Source organism: Tupaia chinensis, unplaced genomic scaffold (genome assembly GCF_000334495.1).
Source record: "Tupaia chinensis unplaced genomic scaffold, TupChi_1.0 Scaffold144741_1, whole genome shotgun sequence".
NCBI classification, from domain to species: Eukaryota; Metazoa; Chordata; class Mammalia; order Scandentia; family Tupaiidae; genus Tupaia; species Tupaia belangeri.
This window is the reverse complement of record NW_006204601.1, coordinates 517,339-538,541: the sequence shown is the minus strand read 5'-3', so window position 1 is coordinate 538,541 and position 21,203 is coordinate 517,339. Positions and strand designations below refer to the sequence as shown.

The following is a 21,203-nucleotide window of genomic DNA, read 5'->3' as shown; positions in this document are numbered from 1 at the left end:
GCGCGGGAGGAAACCGTACCGGCTAGCAGCTCGACTAGCGCGCCAGCTACCGCCTGGGGGCGGGGGCGGGGCTGGGGAGGGGCGGAACTTAATGTAGACAGCTGGTTGGGGGCGGAGCCTGGGCTTGGGAAGGTGGGCTTGTAGATCGCGGTGGGTAGTCGTTTCACTTTTGCTGGGGCTCCCCAGCTGACGCTTTGGAGGGAAACCCTGCCCCCCCGGCCCGTAAGTCGCCATGGAGTCCACGCTGGGCGCGGGCATCGTGATGGCTGAAGCGCTGCAGAACCAGCTGCCCTGGCTGGAGAACGTGTGGCTCTGGGTCACCTTTCTGGGCGATCCCAAGAGCCTCTTTCTGTTCTACTTCCCCGCGGCCTACTACGCCTCTCGCCGCGTGGGCATCGCAGTGCTCTGGATCAGCCTCATCACCGAGTGGCTCAACCTGGTCTTCAAGTGGTGAGACAGAGAAGCCCTCCTGCACCCTGGCCCCCCACCCCCGAGGGCCCTGGGTCCTGGGCAAGCCCGGGTCTCTCTTAACGGGTTCTCATTGACCTTCCCACCCTTACCCTGTAGCCCCTTATTTTCCCCTTGGAGCGTTTTTGTGCATCTTGGACTCGGACTTCAGAATCCATCCTCCTTCTCCATAGACCAGTGTTCCTCAAACTGGCCTAATGAGAGAAATCACCCAAGGGGCATATTTAAAGTGCAAATACCCCACCCCCACCTCAGACCTACTGATTTAGAAACCTCTAAGGAGGGATTGGGAATCAGTATTTTAACAAGTGTCTATTGATGATCTAAGTAGCAGAAAGTCTTACTTCTCCACTCACTTTTTCATTCACTTGTTCATTCATTTTACGTGAATTTTAAGAAGCATGCTTTGTGCTAGGCATCACTAGAGCTGTTGAGGACGGAGAAGCCTTGTAAATTAAGGTGTGGTCCCTGGACAATGCCCAACAACTGAGGCAGCTTGAAAGCTTGTTAGAAATGCAGAATCTCAGGCCCCAGGCCAGAGCTACTGAGTTAGAACCTGCCTTTTAACAAAGGCCCCAAGTGATTTATTTGCACTGTATCTGCCTTCCATGGGACACTCTCTCTTTCCCCTTCATTCTCTGGTACACTCTTTACACAGAGACTTAGAAGCCAGGAATCCCAGGCTAGTGGGGGGAGGCCCTGAGGACCTGGGGTTTATCTCCGTGTGCCACCTGTTCTTTCACTCCTGGGCACGGAAGGGAATTATGCTTCTCACTGGAAGCTCAGCCACACCTCCCTTTACCTCAGCCTCCATTGCCCTTCCCCACCTTAGAGGAAGGAAGGGAAGGGGGAGGTTCATAGGATACACTTGAATGGGCTGGAATGGCTTGCTGAAAAGAGAAAAAGGAGATACCTGCCCTTCCACTCTTGTCTGCAAGGGCTTCATCTGTAAACGGAAGCAGGTGTCTAATCATTTCCTTCTTGCCTAATTTCTCTCCGTTTTTGTGCTCTGTCTTCCCTCAGAGTCTGTATAAGCCTGCTTCTCTCCTCCTGTTCTCCCTTGGTAGACATTCTTAATGCCTTCTCTGTGACAAGAGCCCTTCATAGTCAAGTACTGAGCACTTGGTATGTACTAGGCTCAGTTTTGGGTAGGATGAAGCAAGTTCCTTCTGAATCTCCCTTTCTAGCACTCAGCTTCCTGACACCATCTTTTCTGCTCTGCACCTTTTTTCTGGCCATAGCAGCTTCTGGAGTTTGTGGTTTCCCAGAGTCCAGCCAAGCACCTGCTGGGCAAGGGGATTTTGTATTTCTTGTCCTCCTTTAGTCTTTCTCAGCCTCCTCTGTCCACTTCCCCAACTCCCATTTTCAGTCATGAGAGACTCACCTAAATAATTCAGATGTGGGTGATTCAGACTGGACTTGGGACCATAGAGAGGGAGGTAGCAAGAGGAGCAGTAAGGGTCTAGGCTCTGTGGATGAGCAGAAAAGAAGCGGCTCTGCAGTGGGCATGGGAGGAGAGAGATCTGAGTATCTCAGAGCAGTGCACTCACATGCATGCATACACACCCCACAGTCTCTTGCCTCCTTAGCACTTTAAGATTTTTTTTTTGAAATTCATGATAGGGACCAGCAGTTGGGATAATGGCTATGTTGCTGGACTTCCATGTAGTTGACTGCAGTTCAAGTCCCAGACCCGGTGGCTTATATTCAGAGCTGGGCGTGGGTGCTTGCGTGCCCAAGATCCTGAGAGGAGAATGGAGAAGGGATTTTAGTGTGGCCATTCCCCCTGGGAGGTGATTTCTCGCTTTCTGACTCTGTCTCTCTGGTGAGCGCATGTGACCTATAGCAAAAATCTCTCAAAAAAAAAAAAAAAATTCATGACAAAAGAGCACACATGCCATGAGAGGGAGAGAGCGAGACAGAAGTACCCTCAGCAGGGTCTTGTCCCACTGCAGTCTCCCTCCCCAAGTTTCCCAGCTCATCATAATCTTGGGCATATGTACCCAGTGTGTTTCAGGTCAGCTGGGCCAGGGATCCAAACCCACATTAGGTAATGTAGTTTCCAGTGCTGTAGTTCAGTATACCAACTGTGGCACTGAGGCTGGGCCCTTCCTTAACACTTTAAATTTTTTTATTTTTTATGTTTAGGGGGCCAGCAGGTGGTATGGTAGTTGAGGTGTGGACTTCCACTTGACCAGAGAGAGAGTCCCAGACCTAGTGACTTAGCTTTCTCTCTCCCTGTTGAGCACACATGCCCTATAGCAAAATTTAAAAAAAAAAAAAAAATTAAATAATTAAAAAAAAAATTGTGTTTGGGAACTAGCAATGGAGTAGAGGTTGGGGCAGCTGGATCCCACATGGCTGTGTAGTTCAAGTCCTGGACCCTGTGACTTGAAAAACATGCCAGGCACATGTACATGTGTGCCCAAAATCCCAAGAGGAGAGTGGAGAAGGGATTGTAGTGTGGCCATCCTGAGGGGTGAGTTCTCAGTTTCTCTCTCTCTCTTTCTTTTTCTGTCTCTGATAGGTGTTGATGCCCTATAGCAAAAATTTAAAAATAAACATAAAGTGTGTTAGAATGCAACAGTGCAACTATTTTTTTTCAAGTCACCAGGGCTGGGATTTGAACCATGGTCAGCCATGTGGGATCTGGCTCGCTTAACCACTAGGCTATGAAGCTACCATTACAATATTGGGTCATTGGAAAAGTCATGATGTGTTGGGGACCAGCAGGTGACATGGTGCGCTGGACACTCCCACATGGCTTACCATGGTTCAAGTCTTGGACCTGGTGCCTGGCTTTCTCACTTCCCCTCTTTCTGTTTCTGTGTCTCTCTCTGTCAAATTAAAAATAAATAAAGGAATAAATAAAATTTAATAAATAATTTTTTTAAAAAAAAGAAAAGTCATAATGTGTTTTTGTGTAGAAAAACAGAAAAATACATTATGACCTTTTTTAAAATTTTATTTTATCTAACTTATTTATTTTAATTTGACCAGAGAGAGAGAAAGTGGGAAAGCAAGCCACCAGATCTGGGACTCAAACTGCAGTCAGCCATGTGGGAGTCCAGTGCCTTTAACCATCACACCACCTGCCAGCCCCACATCATGATTTTTTCAAAAATGCAATATTATATGTCATTTAAAAATTATACTTAAAAAAAAATAGTGTGCCTTCTCCTGTTTCAAGGTAGAAAACCATGCAAAGTAATGGCACAGAATAGGAGTCCCCATCAGACTCCACACCTCAGGCCATCGACAGTACTCCCAGATGATCTTCTGTTCTTTGTCCTCTGCCCTCTCCCCTACCACCCCCCACTGTTATGTGTGTTAGTGTGATAGCATCTTTTTTAAAAAAGAAAAGAATTACTTTATTTATTTATTTTTATTTGACCAGAGGAGCGGGGGAGAGAGAAAGAGAGAGAGAGAGAGAAAGGGAGCCACCAGGTCTAGGGGTAGAGAGAGAGAGAGAGAAAGCAAGCCACCAGTCCGAGACTCAAACTGCGGTTGATCATGTGGGATTCTAGTGCCCTTAACCACCGGGCCACCTGTCACCCCCCCCCCCTTTTTTGTGTGGGGTGTTTTTTTATGGTCGTCTTTTGCTATAGGGCACGTGTGCTCACCAGACAGAGAGACAGAAAGCGAGAAATCAACCCCCAGGGGGGATGACCACACCGCAATCCCTTCTCCTCCATTCTCCTCTCGGAATCTTGGGCACGCACACACGCGCACCCAGCACGAGTTTAAGCCACCGGGTCCGGGACTCGAACTGCGGTCAACTACGTGGGAGTCCAGCGACATAGCCATTACGCTAACTGCTGGTCTCCCCCCCCCTTTTTTTTTAAGAGAGAGATTTCTTTAAGAATTATTTTATTGAACTTTCATTTTATTTATTTATTTATTTATTTTAATTTGACCAGAGAGGGACAGAGTGAGAGAGAGAGAGAGAGAGAAAGCAAGCTGCTGGTTCCAGGACTCAAACCATGGTCAACCATGTGGGAGTCCAGCACTCTCAGCCACCACGCCACCTGTCGGCCCCAAGAGAGAGATTTTTGCTATAGGGCACATGCACTTGCCAGACTGACAGAGAGAGACAGAGAGACAGAAAGCGAGAAATCACCCCCCAGGGGGGATGGTCACGCCGCAATCCCTTCTCCTCCATTCTCCTCTCGGGATCTTGGGCACACACACACATACACACATGCCTGGTGTTAGTTTAAGCCGCCGGGTATGGAACTCGAACCATGGTTGACTATGTAGGTGTCCAGTAACAACCATTACCCCATCTGCTGGCCCCTGTGATAGCGTCTCGCATCTGTTCTTTTCCAGGTTTCTGTTTGGAGACAGGCCGTTTTGGTGGGTCCATGAATCTGGATACTACAGCCAGGCTCCAGTCCAGGTTCACCAGTTCCCTTCTTCTTGTGAGACTGGTCCAGGTGGGAAACCTCAAACCTTCCTACTTTCCCACTGTGGTTAGGGTTTGGGTCAGTGTTTCAGAATATTTTTCAACCAGAAGCTTAGCCTTTTAGTCAGTGACCAACAAAACAAAGAAAGCTCAGGAATACCAAATTGAATTATGGGAAGGGGGCACCTATGCCGTGTGCCAGCCAAGAGACACAGGTTAAAGCAAAAGCCCGAGAGCAGTGGCCTTGAGTGAGGGTAAAAGAGGCCTCAGGGTGAGGGAGCTATGGACCTGAGCTGGGGAAAGCTCTCTTCTCAGCCAGGAGGAGGCAGCTATGTTAAGGTATCGCTGGGACACCTGGGTTCCACCTCCATCCTCTCACCACAAGCTTCTGGATTCCCTGCAGGCAGCCCTTCTGGACACTGCATGATCACAGGAGCAGCCCTCTGGCCTGTAATGACGGCCCTCTCCTCCCAAGTGGCCACTCGGGCCCGCAGGTATACCGTTGGCATGGCCCATCAGTGGCAACAGGGCTGATACACCCTGGACCCAAAAGGGCCAACAGCATGACAGCTGGAAGCTGGATTCTGGGGACCCTGGGGTGCTTGGATAAACCATGAAGTGCCTGGGTGCTGCGGGAAGCCATGCTGTGTATGGACACCCCTGAGCCATTTGCCTCTCTTCTTTGCAGCCGCTGGGTAAGGGTGATGCCTAGCCTGGCTTATTGCACCTTCCTATTGGCAGTCGGCCTGTCCCGGGTCTTCCTCTTAGCACACTTCCCTCACCAGGTGTTGGCTGGTCTAATAACTGGTGAGCAACGGGGCAACAGGGTGGGCCAAGAGGGTACCTTCGGAAATGGGATGACCTGACCAGGGTCTTCCCTGTTCTCCAGCTTTTGTAGAGCTAACCCAAGGCCCCCATATGTTTCAGTCTATTTTCCTGCTAAATTGCACTACAGCTAGGGGTGGGGGGGCTCATATCCCCAAACTCCTTGAAGCTGCTGTCCCCCCACTCTTGTAGGTGCTGTCCTGGGCTGGCTGATGGCCCCCCGGGTACCCATGGAGCGGGAGCTAAGTTTCTATGGGTTGACGGCATTGGCCCTCATGCTGGGTGCCAGTCTCATCTATTGGACCCTCTTTACCCTGGGCCTGGATCTTTCTTGGTAAGTGCCACTTTGAAGCCTGGGCTGGCTGAAGTCCATCCTACCTTACATGCATCTGGCCTGGTGGGTCTCTGGTTCATTATTGCTAAAAATGGACACATTGCTAGTTCACAAACTTAGACCCTCCTGGGGTCACAGCAGAACATGGATGTGAGCCCCAAATTAAGGAAGCTAAGAGATACCTGGGTTCCAGTCTCCCCTGGCAAGGGCTTGTCTTCCCCACAGGTCCATCAACCTAGCCTCCAAGTGGTGTGAGCGACCTGAGTGGCTGCACGTGGACACCCGGCCCTTTGCCTCCCTGAGCCGTGACTCAGGGGCTGCCCTGGGTCTGGGCATCGCCTTGCATTCTCCCTGCTATGCCCAGGTACGACGAGTACAGCTGGGAAATGGCCAGAAGCTAGCCTGCCTGGTGCTAGCCATGGGGCTGCTAGGCCCCCTGGACTGGCTGGGCCATCCCCCTCAGATTAGCCTCTTCTACATCTTCAATTTCCTCAAGTTCACCCTCTGGCCATGCCTGGTCCTGGCCCTCGTACCCTGGATGGTGCACATGTTCAGTGCCCAGGAAGCACCACCCATCCATTCTTCCTGACTTACCTGCCACCATCTGCCACTTTCCCTCCAACAAAGCCCACACTCTGTGACCCTGCTCTGGGAGACAGCCTCATTCCAACAAAGCCCACACTCTGTGACCCTGCTCCAGGAGACAGCCACAACCCCTTCCAGCCTCCAAGCAGGCCCTGCTTACCCACCACCACCCCCACCCCACCCCCGCTTCTCCCACCATGTGGTCTCAGCTCCAAAGAAGGGCCTTCTCTCCCAAAGAGGCAGGTCTCCTGCTCTTCCTCAAAGGGCCCCTAACGAGCAAAGGTGACAGCAAGCCCGCCCGGAGGCTTCCTGCAACACTGTGAGGGGTGGCTCCAGGTCCCCAATAAAGCCTTTGAACACTCCTGGAACCCTTTCTTGCGTGTGTATATCTCCCCTGAACAGGCCTGTGTGCATGTGAGTCAAATCCTTGCCAAGCCACCTGTGCACCTGGGTCCCCTCTCCACTCATCCCCGCCCAGGCCACACAAGAGGTCCCACGAGATGCTGTGGCTACTTTTTGCGGAACTTCTTTCACCTGCAGGACAGATTTCCCACCCAGGACTCCTGTTTCCTTAGTTACCTTCCAGTCCAGGTGCTGGAGAAAGAGCAATTGTGTTATCTAGGAAGGGAGTAGGAGCCTCTACTCCATTTTGGAACCTAGCGCACAGAGACACTGGCCCCAGAAGGCACTGCCAGAAACAAGTTTATTTACACAAGGACACACAGTGTAATGGGTTACAAAATACTTAACTGAAATCCATATCCAGGGAGACAAAGCAAGGAGTGGGTTTACATGAGAACCAGACCAGCCACAAGGAGGAAGGGTAAGGGGCCCGGAGCCTGGGGCTCGGTACGGGGAGGCCTGGTACAGTGAGCCTACCCCATCCCCACCCCCCAGGAGGATCCAGACACACAACACACAAGTGCACAATGAACCAATGGTGGTGGTGGGACTCCTGCCCCTCCCCTGGCTCCCTCAACCCTGCTCAGGCCCCCATTAGGATAATAAATATGTAAACACGTTGGTGGGGCCCTGGAAGGTGGGGGATGGGTTGGGAGAAGAGAAAGCATTTGTGGGACTGGGGAGGGGTGGGAGGAAGAGGTAACCCCCCTAGGAGCCACTTCCCATCTTTGGTTTCCTATAGGCTGGACAGCGGTCCCTGGAAGTCCTGTAGGCCCCCCAGCCCCTGGAAACAGCTTGGCAGGGCCCCTAGGATAGAGAAGGGCAGTGCCCATCCCCCTCCTAGTCTTAGCTCCCCTAAGCTGGTGGCCAGCAGGGGCCCGAGGAGGAGGGAAGCTCCAGCTGAGACCAACTTCTGGATCCCAGGCTTTGGCCCTGCCCTTCTAGAACCCTACACTCTCACCATCCCCAGACTTCAAAGCAAAAGGCCCCAGAAGGGAGGTGAGCCACCCATCCTTCTACTTGCAGCTTGCTGGACGGCAGGAGGAAATTTGGTCCTGAACAGCATGGGGGCTCTCACCAACCTGGAGCCCCCCTGCAGGGACCACCTCTCCTCCTCCCCAGACTGCTTGCAGAGGGGCAAGGTGGTCAGAAAAGTAAGGTAGACACCAGGCCTGGTTCTGTGGTTCCCCCTTAGAACCCAGGAGCCAGCCCCACCTTCACCCCCTCCCCCCGACACTTTCACCCTCTCAGCCCTGAGGAGGGGAACTAGCCCCAGAGGAGTGAGCCAAGACAGCCCTGCTCACAGATCTCAGGCCCATCCTAGGGTACCCGCCTCCCTGGTGCCCAGGCCAAGAGAAAGGAGAGGGATCTGCAGAGCTGTTAGGGACAGCAGAGAGGGAGAGAGGAAAATCACAGGGTGGGAGCCCACCTCCCCTCCACTCTGCATCTCAGACAGTAGCAGACCCTCCGGCTCATCCTCTAAGGCTGGAGAGGGGAGGAGGGTGAAATTAAGGCATTTCCCCCCAAGTCAGCTGAAGCCAAGGCACCGACTTACTGTCCCCTCCTCATTTGAGGACTCTAGAACTGGAGGGTGCTATCTAGGCCCCCATGCCCACCTTGAGCTGGCCCAGGCTCCAAGGGGGACGAGAACTGAATGCAGGAAAGTGGGTGCAGGATATATCGTGGGGGAGGGGATGGGAAGTGTACCCCACCCCTACCGAGAGAACAAACTTCTAGAGCTGAGATGTGGGTCACAGGGTAGTGGGGGGCCTGAGGCAGCTTAAGAGGAGCAGGAGGGGTGAGGCTGAGAGACCCACACAGCACACGTTGTTGAATGTGTGACTTTTTGTTTTTAATAGAAAAAATAAACAAAATCACAATGATGAAGCCCAGAGGGATGGGGGCCAGGGTGTCACAGGGCAGGCTCCTGCTCCATGGGCTCCTCTGTAGGCCTGTGGGGGCAAGCACAGGGAGGGCACTGAGTGTGGGGAGCGGGGCACCCGTTGGGATGAGGGCAGCGAGGTGAGGGGGCCTTACCTGGGGCTGTGCTCCCGGGCTGCAGCCTGAGCCTGCTCAGCCCCCACTGACAGCAAGGCCATGGCGCTCACAGTCTCGGCCTCCTCACTCTCACCCGCCTGGGCCTCTCTCAGGGAACGGCCCAGACCAGCTGCAAACCTCTGCACACAGCTCCAGTGTTTGCCTGTGGAAATGAGAAAAGCAGGGCTCAGGGAGGTCGGGCAACACCGGTAAGCACCTCCCAGGCTCTGGCACTCCCACAAGCCCTGCCCCCTCTGCAGGCTGAAGTCTGAGTCCCTCCACCTGTCCCCACGCACCCTGGATCTCAATGACTTTCTCTAGCGTGGCCACTGCGTTGTTGTTGGGCTTTTGCTGCAAGACTGCCTCGTCCAGGGGCTGAAGCTGGCAGGGGAGAAAAGAGAAGGCTCAGTGTGGGAAGTGGGGAGGCAACGCATGCCCCTCCAACCATCCCATTCTGCCCCAGACATCCCTCATGATGGGGCAAGCCTAGCCTTTTTGGAGGAACCCCTACTCTGAAACCCTCCCTGGCCACCCACCAACCTTAGAACCCAGGAAAACTTTCCCAAGGAGCTCTCATTGCTGTCTGACTTGGGGAAGAGGACATCCCCTGGTAGCCCTCACCCTGACCCTTACCACCCTCCCTCCAACCCTCACCTCCCCTTACCACCCTCCCTCCAACCCTCACCTCTACACTGAGCAGAGCAGAGACACAGGCCTCAGAGGCATCACAGATGGCGGTCAAGTCGTGGCCTCCCTCTAGGGCCAGCACCACCCGGCCTCCGGCCAGTGTCATCAGCTGCCTGGTCAAGTGGCCAAAACCTGTGGGGATGGGTGAAGGGAGGATGAAATGATAAAAAAAAATGATCTGAGAGACAGTAAGAAATGAGGAAACAAGAAATACTGGAGGGAGGACAAATCGCACAAAATAAGATGGTGGACGCAAACCCAAATATGTTTGCAATAAAACACCGTGTCAACTGACCATGCTCCATGAGAGATAAAGCCAAATGGACTGGCTAAGTAACTCAATAATGTGCCGTCTTTTTTTCTAATTGCCAGAGGGCATGTGCACTTGCCAGAGGGAGACAGAGAGACAGAGATAGAGCTCCCCTAATGGGGTGTGGTCACACCACAATCCCTTCGCCATTTCTCCATCCTGTTGGAATTGTGGGGGCAAACATGCACATGCGCCCAGCATGTTTTTGAAGCAGAGACCATGTTTTGGGACCAGGACTCAAACTGCGTGGTTGGCCATGTGGGATCCGGCTCCTTTAGCCACTAGGCCATGGGGGGTGATGTCTTACGGGGAGCATCACTGAAATATCACGGATTAACAAGCTCCATCCCTACAGCTCCAGCAGGAAATCCTCCTCTGCAACCCCACTTTTCTCTGCTTGTCCCCAAGGCCAGAGTTGGCAGAGGGAGGGCTGAAGAGGGGGAGAGCTGGGGGCAGGTCTAAGACTTGGAACCTGCCTCCTGCTCTCTCCCCTCCTCTAGAATATCAGCCTGTTCCCTGCCCCATGCCCCCACTTGATGACATCCTCACTGTTCCACACCCTCCCTCAATCCCTCAGTAGGCTCACATCTGGCGGTGACAGAGTAGCCACCCAGTGGAGACAGATGTCCTTCGACAGCATCAAACCCGGCGGAGACTAGGACCACATCAGGTGAGAACTCGTGGGCAATGGGCATCACCACTGTCCTGCAAAGGGACGGCCCAAGCTGACCTGGCAGACATTCTCCTACCAGAGGTGACCTCCCGCCACCCACACTGAACTGGTACCTTCTGCCCCTCCCACTGTAGGGCCCAGGGGCGCTCCCCAGCCCTTCCTTGGCCTTTCCCAGTTCCCACCTGAAGGCTGTCAGGTACTCCACATCTCCGATAGGGGGGTCCACACCTCCTGTCCATGCCACGTTCACATTGTACCCGATACCTGGCCCTCCACCAACCTGGCACCAGGATGGGGGGAGGGTTATCTTCACTACCAGGGGACCCGGACATTGCTCCTGCCCTCCCCCTTCCTCCAGGCCTCACTCCACTGACCTCTGCTCTGCCCGGAGGGGCAGTCAGACCAGTGTGGTCCTCCCACTAGGAACCCAGGCTCCCCAGGTAACAGTACCACCATGGGCCTCCGTGGCTCCCCGCCAGGTCCTATGTTGCTACCTCCTGGAGGGACCCAGGAGCTGTACCTCCTCAGGAGCTCCAGAGCCTGGAAAGAAGTTCCCGTTGTCATAGCGATGCAGGGAGATGTAGAGCACTGAGGGATCGTTGTAGAAGGCTTGCTGGGTGCCATTGCCATGGTGAATGTCCTAGTGGGACAGGGGGACACATTAGAAAGAGGGCCTGAGCTCTGACCCAAAGGTCACAATCCCACCAACCCCCTGGTGAGCTCTGAGAGTGCAGCCCCCCACTGGCTACAGGGCTCCTGTGTTGGCTGACAGTATCCCCATGCTTTTTAACTGGGGCCTGCAGGTCTACGAGGTGGCTCGTGTGGGGTATACACTGGAAAACGTGGCAAATCTCCCTGCAGAACTATTCCACTGAACAATCTGGGGGAGAAACCAGTCTAGTAAGGAATGTAAAAGGAGCAGATAACTCCTGTAGAGTCCAGCGCTAATAGGACATTTAAGCTTAAATTTGGCTTCAAGATTTCATCGTCACTGAGGACGGCTCCCACTTCTTCCCCGGCTCACAGTGACTGTGTGTGTCTTTCCCGCCACCGTTAGGAGCAGGGTCTGGGAAACACCCAGAGCTGCAGGAGCAGAGGTCTTGGGACCAAAAGGCCTGATATGAAATGCAGTGCCAATGTCCCCAGCAAAGTGACCTTGGGTAAGTCACCCAGCAGTGTCAGCATTCACAGAAATGGACATCCTAGGTTTATTATTTTTCTTTTTTTAGTTTTTCCTATAAGGTGTAGGCATTTGCCAGAGAGCTAGATGGGGAGGGGTGAGAAATCACCCCCAAGGGGGGATGGTCACACTGCAATCCCTTCTTCTCCAGTCTCCTCTCAGGATTTGGGCACGTATACACACGCATGCAGGGTGATTTTCTTTCTTTCTTTTTTTTTTTTTTTTTTGAGAGGTTTTTGCTATAGGGTGCGTACACTCGCCAGAAAGACAGAGAGAGACAGAGAGACAGAAAGCGAGAAATCACCCCCCCCAGGGGGATGGCCACGCCGCAATCTCTTCTCCATTCTCCTCTTGGGATCTTGGGCACCGCCCCACAGGTGCCCGGGTGGATTTCAAGCCACTGGGTCTAAGACTCAAACCACGGTCGACCACATGGGAGTCCTGAGACATAGCTATTACACTAAATGCTGGTCCCCGCAGGGTGATTTTCAAGCCCCTGAGTCCAGGACTCAAACTGCAGTTGGTCATGTGGGATCCAGTGCCTTAACCCCCATAGCACCTGGTGGCCCTGGGCATCAAGCACTAATTGGGTTCCTGGCGCAGAGTTAGCCCCTAATCCTGGTGAACATGGGGAAGAGTGGCTACAAGCAATGCATAGTGCTCCCACTGTCTGAGGCAGGAGACCCTTCCAGCAGCTTAGGCAGGGAGTGGGGCCAGGATGGAACACCGCTAAGAGACTTTCCAGTGTGAAGTAGGGCAGGAGCCCGAATGGAATGTGAGGATTAGCCCAGACCTAGCGGGAGGGTCATCAGGGTCATCAAGACTGGAGCACCTGGGGACAGGCTGTGGGAGGGCGGGGACTTCCTAGAGTGCTGGCCCCAGTCCCAGCTCTGCACCCTTGTCCAGCCCCACCAACCCCACTGCCTACCCAGTCCACAATGAGGACCTTGCCCACGTTCAGCTTCTGCTGCAGGAGTTTAGCTGTGATGGCTACGGAGTTGAAGAAGCAGAAGCCCCTGAGGGGGTGGGGGAAGAAAAGATGGGGAGGTCAGCCTCAGTGGGATATTCGTATCACAAATAAGAGACACCAAGACACCAAGGGCTGAGGGCAGGGCTGGGGCGGGGTTCACTCACATGGCTGTGGATTCCTCGGCGTGGTGTCCTGGGGGCCGGATGATGGCAAATCCATTCTGAGGGGTTGTTGAGTCAAGACACAGAGACAAGAGACAGCCAGGAGCCAGGAAGGTGAGGTGGCCATAGAATGGGTGGGCACAGGAGGAGAGAAGCACAAGCCAAGAAGGAAGAGAACATGGATCAGAAAAGCCCTTGGCATCCACAGTTTCTGCATTTGTGGATTCAACTAACCACAGGTTGAAAATATTAAAAAAAAAAAAAAAAAAAAGCGTTCCGGGTTCCGTCTGTACTGAACATGTGCAGGTTTCTGTTCTTGTCATTATTCCCTCAGCAATGTGGGTCTAACGACTATGTATATAACATCCACACTGTATTAGATGTCAGGAGCAACACGGCGATGATTTAGCATACGCGGGAAGATGTGCGTGTTGGCTCTATGCAAATACCATACCATTTTACATCAGGGACTTGAGCTCCAGGGATTTCGGTATCTGCGAGAGTCTTGGAACCAATCCCTCGCAGGTACCGAGGGACTACTATGTATTCAGCACACCATTGTGAATGCTGCCTATGGGCCTCTTGGGCAGGTGGACACTGGGCATTAGCGCCCATTTGTCAGTCTTCATCCCTGTCCCTGGAGCTGTCATCTCCCCACACCTGAGGTTGCAAAGGACAGTGCCTCACTGAAGTAATGTCTTCAGTGAAGTGAGTCTGCCCCTGTCCCAAGACGCAGGACTACGCAGAGAGGTGCCAAGGCCATAAGCCTGCTCTCACCTTGAGCTCTCCTGCAGCCACCTTGAAGGCCAGTTCCACCAGGCAGCCCACTGCCATGCGCACAGCACTGGAAGAGTGCATCTCGTTCCACACGGTGTCACTGTCCACCTGTGGGGGGCGGAGGCAGGAGAGCAACCATGGTGGGCAGGGACGGAGGGGCTAGAGCTGGAAGAGCTGCCCGCCCACCTCCACTGGCGCACACTCTACTCACCCCAATGCCCCCACAAGGCAGCATGGCGTACATCTTCTGGCTGATGGGGCCTGCAGGCAAGAGGAACAGAGCTACTCTGGAAGCTGCCTCAACTGCCAGGGCTGCAGGCTTGGCTCTGCAGAGGGCAGTGAGCTCAGCCACAGAAAATGAAGGCTCAGCCCCAGTACAGGCCAGGCCTGTGCAGCCCACATCAGTTTAGAGCTGTCTGTCCCCATTTCTGGGGGACATCCTACCTCTGAGGACAGATGGCAGGGAGAGAGGGGCATGATAGGCTGGGGAGAGGAGCAAAGCACCTCCATTCTCCCGTGCTGCATCCACAGCACTTCCGTTCATGTTGGAGCTATGTCAGAGGTGCCCTCTGGACGCATGTGGCCTCTGCCAAGGGGATGGCCTGTGCTCACTGGGACCACTTGCCCATAGCAGCTGGGTGGTCTTCCCATCCCACCAGCACATCCTGGCCCGCACCCTGCCTACTGGCCTGCTGGCTCACCAAGCAGCTTCTTGCTGTCCAGCTTCTGCCGGTTGAGGGGGCTGGTCCCATAGAGCAGGGTGTGGTATTCGGAGTGCACCGTCTGGATCTCATCCAACGTGGCTTTGCGACCCCGGATCCGCTGGCAGGGAGGGCAGGTGGAGAGGCCAGTGAGAGAGGTCACGCTGAAGGTCCAGCTCTCCTGATGCCCAGACCCTCTCTCTGCCTTGCTGTCCAGGGCACATGGAGCTACTTTCTGACCAAAGGCTTTTGACAAAGTATACCCTGGGTGCTCAGGGTCTCAACTTCAGGGCCCTGCTCCATTCAGCTAGGGACCATGGGTGAAAATAGGCTGCAAGGAATGGAACTTGGGTAGCTGGAGGGGGTGGGTACTGGCCCTGGGGTTGCAGACAGGATGAGGAAGAGACACGGAGAGAGGGATTCACTAATAGGCAGAGACAAGCCTTTCTCTGGCCTGAGGTTGGGGCCTCGAAGAAGGAAGGGCTCCCTTACCTCGCACTTGCTAAGCAGGCCTGTCTCCTGCAGCCGTGACCAGATGCTCTGGATGCGGCCGGCGTGTTCAGGGTGCACATGCGTGTTCCCACACATGCACTGGTGCTTCAGCATGAACGTGTCGTAGACCACACCTGGGCCATAGACCCTTGTGTCAACCAGCACTGTTCTGGGCCCAGTGACAGCCCAGCCACTGTGATCCTCAACAGAGCTCACTGAGCACACCCCAACCCACCCTCAACCACCTCCCCATGCCACCTCAGCAACCTCATCCTTCCAGCTTCCGCTCCTCTCGTCTCTCCTAAATCATTTCCCTCCGTCACTGCCTGTCAAAGTGTCCCTGCTCCTCAACCCCCAGCAAGGCTGCCCTGGATGCCCCCACTGGCTTTTGTTGTTACAATTTGCCAAAGGTCATGTGCACTCACCAAAGAGAGTCAGAGACAGAGAGGGAGACAGAGAGAGAAGGCACCCCCAATGGGGCATGGCCATGCCACAATCTCCTCCATCTGTCCATCCTGTCAGCAATTTGAGCATGTACACATACATGCCCCACATGACTTTGGAGCCTCTAGGGCCAGGGTTCAACTTGGCTATGTGGGATCTGGCTCTTTCAACTACCAGGCTATGGGACCACGTCCCTACACACTGGCTCTAATCCCTGCCCAGTTTGTCCCCTATGCTGTTCCCACCTCCCCCCATGGAACATCCTCCTTTCCCCCTCCTGTCCCAGCCCTGTGTGCTGTTGTCCACAGGTGAGAAGGGACCACCTTAGGCAGGTCTGTGCCCTGGGCCCAGCATGTGGCAGCTTCAGTGTCAAGAATTGTCTGGGCTCTACTGAGACCTCATTCATGACTTCACAGGGGAAGAAATAGGGAGTTCGAAGGGCAAAACCCAAAAGAGACAGAGCTCTCTCTACCCAGGGCTCCAGGGCTCTTAGGTGATGGTGCAAGGGGCAGCTGGTCCCTTGGGATGGGGGAGGAGAGGCACTGAGATAGATGCTGCCCCAGTGGGTAGGGGCAGGGCCACCTATCCTCCCAGCAGGGGCAGAAGGCTGCCACCACTACCATGAATAGCTGTGGGGCGTAGGGAGAGAATGATGGCCTATATTCCCTCCCTTCGGGTTGTCAGAGAGGCCCTGACCATCTCCTCATGCTCACAGGGCTGGATGCCATGCATAGCACCTGCTCCCCGAGCCCATACGTGGTGCCAGGACATAACCGGTGATGGTGAGGCTCACCTGTAGTGAAAAGGTGCTTGGTGGGCTGGTCTGGGGGGCTCTTGATGCCGCCAGGGGCAGCAGGTGAGGACTGGGTGCGGCCCAGGGCCTGGTGGGGCACAGTGGCCAGGCTGAGGGGTGCCTGGTAGACCTGCAGAGGCTGCAGCTGCTGGGCATCCGAGAAGAGCTGGGGAGGAGGGGGCAGCTCAGTCCAGATGGAAGTGACAGCCCTAGCCCTGGGGCCTCCAGGGGGCCCAATTCAGCCCTTCATTTCCAAGTCTCCTCCTTCCCTCACCTCCTCCCACTCGCTCCCTCCAGGGACAGGAGACACTCCAGCCTTGCCATGTCCTCCGCTGGGGAGGGGTGGGGGGATGTGATGAGTCACACCAAGGAGTAGCATTGAGGTAAGAGGCTGGGAGGGGCGGGGGCGAGGGAGGGGGCGGGATGAGTCAGGCCCTGCTAGCTGTGTCCGCAATGAATGAGGTGCAGCGAGGCGCAAGGCAGACTGTAGTAACAGCGGGGGCGTGTGTGTACACACGCGCACAGGCACGCAGAGACCGACGCACAACCGGCCCTACGCAGGCAGAAACGCAGATACACACAGGCCACGTGTGCAGCACACACAGGCAGAGAGGCGGGGGCGGTCACAGACGCAGAGAGGGGGCCAGCAGACAAGGACACAGACACAGCTCTGAGACCAACACAAGCTGCATTCCCTTCCATCCCCCTGGCCTGTTACACCTCTGTGGCTCTCTTCAGAGAGCTGAGCAGCTGGAGGGAGGGGAAGGCAAGGCGGGGGAAGAAGCAGGTGGGGGAGAAGAGAGAGGTGGCGACAAGCGCTGGGGCCAGGGACAGGGGGTACCTTTTTGTAACCAGCACTGGACTCCTCCACATCGGGCCCCTCCTCGGGGCCACTCTCGCCCTCCTCATCCTTGACCTGGATGCAGTCCTCATCCTCCTCCTCCTCGTCCTCCTCCTCCTCCAGGTCTTCCTGTGTGCTCTCGCTCTCTGTGGAGCCTTCCCGAGGCATGGTCAGGGCTCCGTCCCCCAGCAAAGCCTCCTGCTGCTCTGTCAGCTCCTCCTCTGTCTCCTCAGGGTGGGTAGTGGGCTGCCGGGACAGCTCCCCTGTCTTGGTGAGGATCTGAGAGCAGAATGTAGGGGGTACATCAGCTGCCAAGCAGAACAGCTGTGCAGCCTGAAGCCCTTCCCCCAGGCAGCAGCCAGCCCCTATGGCGCGTAAGGCAGGGTGGCTGCTCTGAGCAGGCACACAGGCCCCGCCTTTCTGCCGCCCATTGCTCGCCTGTGTCCTGCCCCAGGACATTGGCCGCTCCGGGCTCACCTTGCCCAGCTGGAGCTGCTGCTGCTTCTGCTTCTCCAGGAACTGCTGGTGCTGCTGCTGCATGACCAGCTGCTGCAGGGCCTGGGGACTCTGCGGCAGTGGCGACGACTGAGTGCGGCTCAAGGGCCGGTGCCGCGGGAGCTTGCCCACTGTCCGCATGCTGGTGGCCACGCGTTCACCCGTCACCAGCGGGGACTGCCCATGGAGTGGCACTATGGAGTTGGGGAGGGCTGTGAGCACCACTGTGTGGACACTAGCACCCTCCTCCCTTCCCACCTCATCTTCCTCTCCTGGAACAGCCCCACCTCAGGAAAAACCTCAGCTTTCACAGCTCGGAGGCACCACTTCCAGCAAGGCTTCCTGGATTCACCCTTCTCCCCCTTTTAAGTTGCTTTCAGTTACTGAGTGCACACATAGTCTTGGGCCCTGCAGTGAAGTCCTCCCCAACCGCACCAAGACCTCCCTGATCGTGGAACCCCATGGACCACACCAGACTGGGAAGCCCTGGAGCCAGGGTCACGGATCTTTCAAGCAGAACCTCTTTTGATGCTTCAGAGCTGGATTTCTAAAGCTGTGCTATCTGGTCCCGTAGCTACTGGCCACATGTGACTACTAAGCCCTGGGAACACGGCCTGTCTAAACCAAGATGTGCCGTGAGCAGAAATCCACGGCAGACATCAAAGACTGAGTATGAAACAAAAACTGAGATGTTGCTCATCGATAAACTCTTTAAACTCTTTTTTTTTTTAAGAGGTTTTTGCTATAGGGCGCCTGCGCTCGCCAGACAGAGAGAGACAGAGAGATAGAAAGCGACAAATCCCCCCCCAGGGGGGATGGCCATGCCGCAATCCCTTCTCCTCCATTCTCCTCTCGGGATCTTGGGCACGCACGCACACGCGCCCGCCGTGAGTTTAAGCCACCGGGTCCGGGACTTGACCCACGGTCGACTACGTGGAGTCCAGCGACATAGCCATTACACTAACTGCTGGTTCCTCATCGATAAACTCTTTACTACACATTGAAAGGGTCATATTCTGGATGTAGCGAGCTAAGTAGGCGTTAGAAAATTAATTCCACCTGCTTCTCTTTACCTTTTTCATGTGGCCACTCTAATTACATATGCGGTTTGTGCCTTGTTTCTCTGGGGCAGTGCTGCCCTGGGATGGCAGGGATTCTCTCAAGAACACTGCCTGGCATGCTGTTGGTACTCAGTGCTCCCAGGAGTGGGAAGAAGCCAATGCTCCTGTCGAGTCGAGCTGTGACAGGGCTGCAGCATATCTCTGCCTGCCTCTCTCTGACGGCTAGTCCTAAGAGCCCCTGCCTGGCACGGGTGCCTGCCCACTCACCGGCGATGAGGGTGCTCTGCTGCCGGGCCTGCTCCAGCAACAGCACGTGCTGCAGCAGGGAGGCATGCCCATGAGGGCTGGCGTCGCCCTCCAGTGCCACGCCCAGCAGGCAGCCGGGGATGGAGGATGTGCTCATGAACTTGCCCGTCAGCGTGCCGCCCTGCCGCAGGGACTGGAGGGCCTGCCTCTCGGCCTCCTGCTGCGTTGACAGCTTCGGGGAGGCCTGGCGAGGGTCAGGAGACAGAGAAGATAAGGGAAGGGCTCTTATTGTCCCCAGTCCTACCAACTGGAGAGCAGCTCCTTCGTCTACCCCCTCCCCACCCTCCAGCTCCAAGTGGGGCCATCTGATCTCCCTCAGGGTCTTGGGAGGGCAAAGATCCAGCTGGGGACATCTGGGACCAGCAACACCAGAGGTACTTACGGTGAGGTGCGAGTTGGTGACAGTGACTGTGGCCTGCAGCCCTAGGGAGATGTTGGGCAGAGAGGGAGACGTGTAGAGGCTGAACTGGTTGGGGGAGCTGTCCAGAGGGAGGGCCCGGTGCTGGGGGAGCATCTGAGGAGTAGTGGGGAGAGAAGGGTGAGCATATGCAAACGGGAGAAGGCAACCTGGGGCCGAGGCCAAGGTCTTGGAAGGGGGCCCTGCTCCCCTACCTTGAGCCCCAACTAGGAGTAACTGGGAGATCAGAGCCCTTCGTGGGCCCATTGGACAATAATCCCCCTCCTGGGCAACAAGTCCAAGCAAGGCCCTCCAAGCAGGCAGAGCAGGCTGTATGGGCGCTCTCAGCCAGGCGCCTGGAAGGAGCTGGGCATTTTCTCCCAGGGTAAGAAGGGCTCTAGCCCCGCCCTGTCCCAGTCTCAGCCAGGCCTGTACCTCGGTGGGGATGTTGGGGACTGAGCCAGTGAAGCCATTCTCGGCGATGGTGCTGTGGGAGCTGTTGGGAGAGCTGGGGCCGGAGCCTGGCGCGCTGTTACACACGGATGACACTGCAGGAGAAGCGGCTGTCACCTGCTGAGCCCCCCCCCACACTCCCAGACCCTCAGAACGGGGACATGAGAGGAGTCCTTACCCCCAGGCCCAGCACCCGTGATCTCAACAGCCCTCTTCTTAAAGGTGCTAATCACAGTCCCATCCTTGCGACGTAGGAGGGGACTGCTTCTCCGCTCGGCCACCTTCTGTTTTAGTCTCGAACGCACTTTCAAGTTGGGTTCAGAGGCTGGAGGGAAGGTGGCTGGGACTCAGACACGTCCACACACACCGACACGCGCCTGTAGCCCAGCCCACGGTCAGAGCTGATTCACCATGGCAGCCCTGCCCCTTCCACATCCCACCTCTTCCTCCCAGGAGCCATATTCTTCGAGGCCAGGGGCCACTCACTCACCTGTTTTGCGGAGGGGGAAGTCGTCGCGGCTGTCATAGGGCCCAAGCAAAGGCAATTTGTAGGAGGGAGGCGTCCCAGGGGGGCCGCTCTGGGGAGGGGAACTCTGGTCCAAAGAAGCGTGGTGGGCTCCCCTGAGGTAGGGAAGGATGGAAGCAGACAGGTTAGCACCCAGCCAGCTGGGCCTGCCACCCGGCGTCTATATTTATGAAAAGCCCATTGTACAAAGGGCAGGGAAATGAACCTTGGGGGCCAGATGGTAGTGTAGGGGTTAAACACGATACACTATGTGGTGAGCCAGTGGGAAGGTTCCAGGTTCATGTCCCGAGACCTCCCTGAGTAAGCCAGGCATGTGCGTGCACATGATCTGGGGCTGCTGAGGGGTGGGGGTGCAGCATAAAGACCCTGTTGAGGATCCTCTCCTTCTCTCTTTCTTCCCTGGTCTCTCTCGTCGAAGAAATAAACAACAGAAAAGGAAAAGGATCCTGGGAAGGAAGCAAGGAGAGACACCAGGGGTGGGAGTCCTGTCTCCTAGGAGACCTCGCAGGGGCTGTAAGCGGCCACAGGGCAGAAGCCCCTTGCCATCCTGTAACCAGGGCACGTGTCCCCACTCAGGCTGCCCAGGGCCATTACCAGCATTTGGGGTGCTGTGGGAGGGAATGGTTGAGGCCGCCTGGCGTGGGCTCCTTGGACTTGGACAGGAGGAATTCCTGGAGCCTCAGCTTGACCTCGGTGCTGGCGATGGCACCTGTAGGACAGGGCACAGCTGACCTGGAGGGTAGGGGCCAGGACCCATGGCAGGGCAGGAGCCAGTGAGGCTGGCCCAGAAGGGAGGGCCCACATGACACCAGGTCTTACTCTCTTTGCTCTTCTCCTTGTTTCGCAGGATGAGCAGCTGCTGCTACAGCCGCTGCTTCTC

The 21,203-nt window shown here is 55.5% G+C and overlaps 2 protein-coding genes across 3 annotated transcripts in view; one reads left to right on the top strand and one right to left on the bottom strand.

Moving 5' to 3' along the window:
• Window positions 1-6: 6 nt before the first annotated feature.
• Window positions 7-6,695, top strand: G6PC3 (glucose-6-phosphatase catalytic subunit 3). 2 transcript variants are annotated; one of them, XM_006167371.3, is made up of 6 exons: window positions 233-450; window positions 4,798-4,904; window positions 5,277-5,367; window positions 5,562-5,680; window positions 5,891-6,032; window positions 6,258-6,695. In XM_006167371.3, exons 1-6 carry the CDS (start codon window positions 233-235, stop codon window positions 6,619-6,621), a joined length of 1,041 nt encoding a protein of 346 aa, XP_006167433.1. In that variant the 3' UTR covers window positions 6,622-6,695. The 2 variants fall into 2 exon arrangements, with proteins under 2 accessions (XP_027623636.1, XP_006167433.1); XM_027767835.1 differs by lacking the exon at window positions 5,562-5,680 and having other exon boundaries at window positions 7-450; window positions 6,258-6,420.
• A 2,154-nt stretch (window positions 6,696-8,849) lies between these two features.
• The window catches only part of HDAC5 (histone deacetylase 5), a 37,044-nt gene continuing 24,690 nt past the window's right edge, over window positions 8,850-21,203 (bottom strand). The window contains 23 exon segments of the mRNA XM_006167412.2: window positions 8,850-8,971; window positions 9,057-9,219; window positions 9,353-9,437; window positions 9,742-9,875; window positions 10,640-10,758; window positions 10,909-11,006; window positions 11,247-11,366; window positions 12,835-12,922; window positions 13,041-13,096; window positions 13,815-13,922; window positions 14,026-14,075; window positions 14,516-14,636; window positions 15,008-15,141; window positions 16,245-16,410; window positions 17,086-17,364; window positions 17,563-17,774; window positions 18,909-19,131; window positions 19,330-19,461; window positions 19,780-19,892; window positions 19,976-20,122; window positions 20,288-20,418; window positions 20,918-21,032; window positions 21,143-21,200. Coding sequence (XP_006167474.1) covers window positions 8,932-8,971; window positions 9,057-9,219; window positions 9,353-9,437; window positions 9,742-9,875; window positions 10,640-10,758; window positions 10,909-11,006; window positions 11,247-11,366; window positions 12,835-12,922; window positions 13,041-13,096; window positions 13,815-13,922; window positions 14,026-14,075; window positions 14,516-14,636; window positions 15,008-15,141; window positions 16,245-16,410; window positions 17,086-17,364; window positions 17,563-17,774; window positions 18,909-19,131; window positions 19,330-19,461; window positions 19,780-19,892; window positions 19,976-20,122; window positions 20,288-20,418; window positions 20,918-21,032; window positions 21,143-21,200 — 2,892 coding nt within the window. The 3' untranslated portion in view covers window positions 8,850-8,931.

What these genes read in the sequence shown, in the direction of transcription:
- G6PC3 (XM_006167371.3), top strand. Translation starts at nt 233, where the DNA reads ATGGAGTCCACGCTGGGCGCGGGCATCGTGATGGCTGAAGCGCTGCAG. An exon ending in TTCTTGTGAGACTGGTCCAG is followed by an intron (nt 4,905 to 5,276) that starts GTGGGAAACCTC and finishes GATTCCCTGCAG; the next exon opens with GCAGCCCTTCTGGACACTGC. An exon ending in GTGGCCACTCGGGCCCGCAG is followed by an intron (nt 5,368 to 5,561) that starts GTATACCGTTGG and finishes TCTTCTTTGCAG; the next exon opens with CCGCTGGGTAAGGGTGATGC.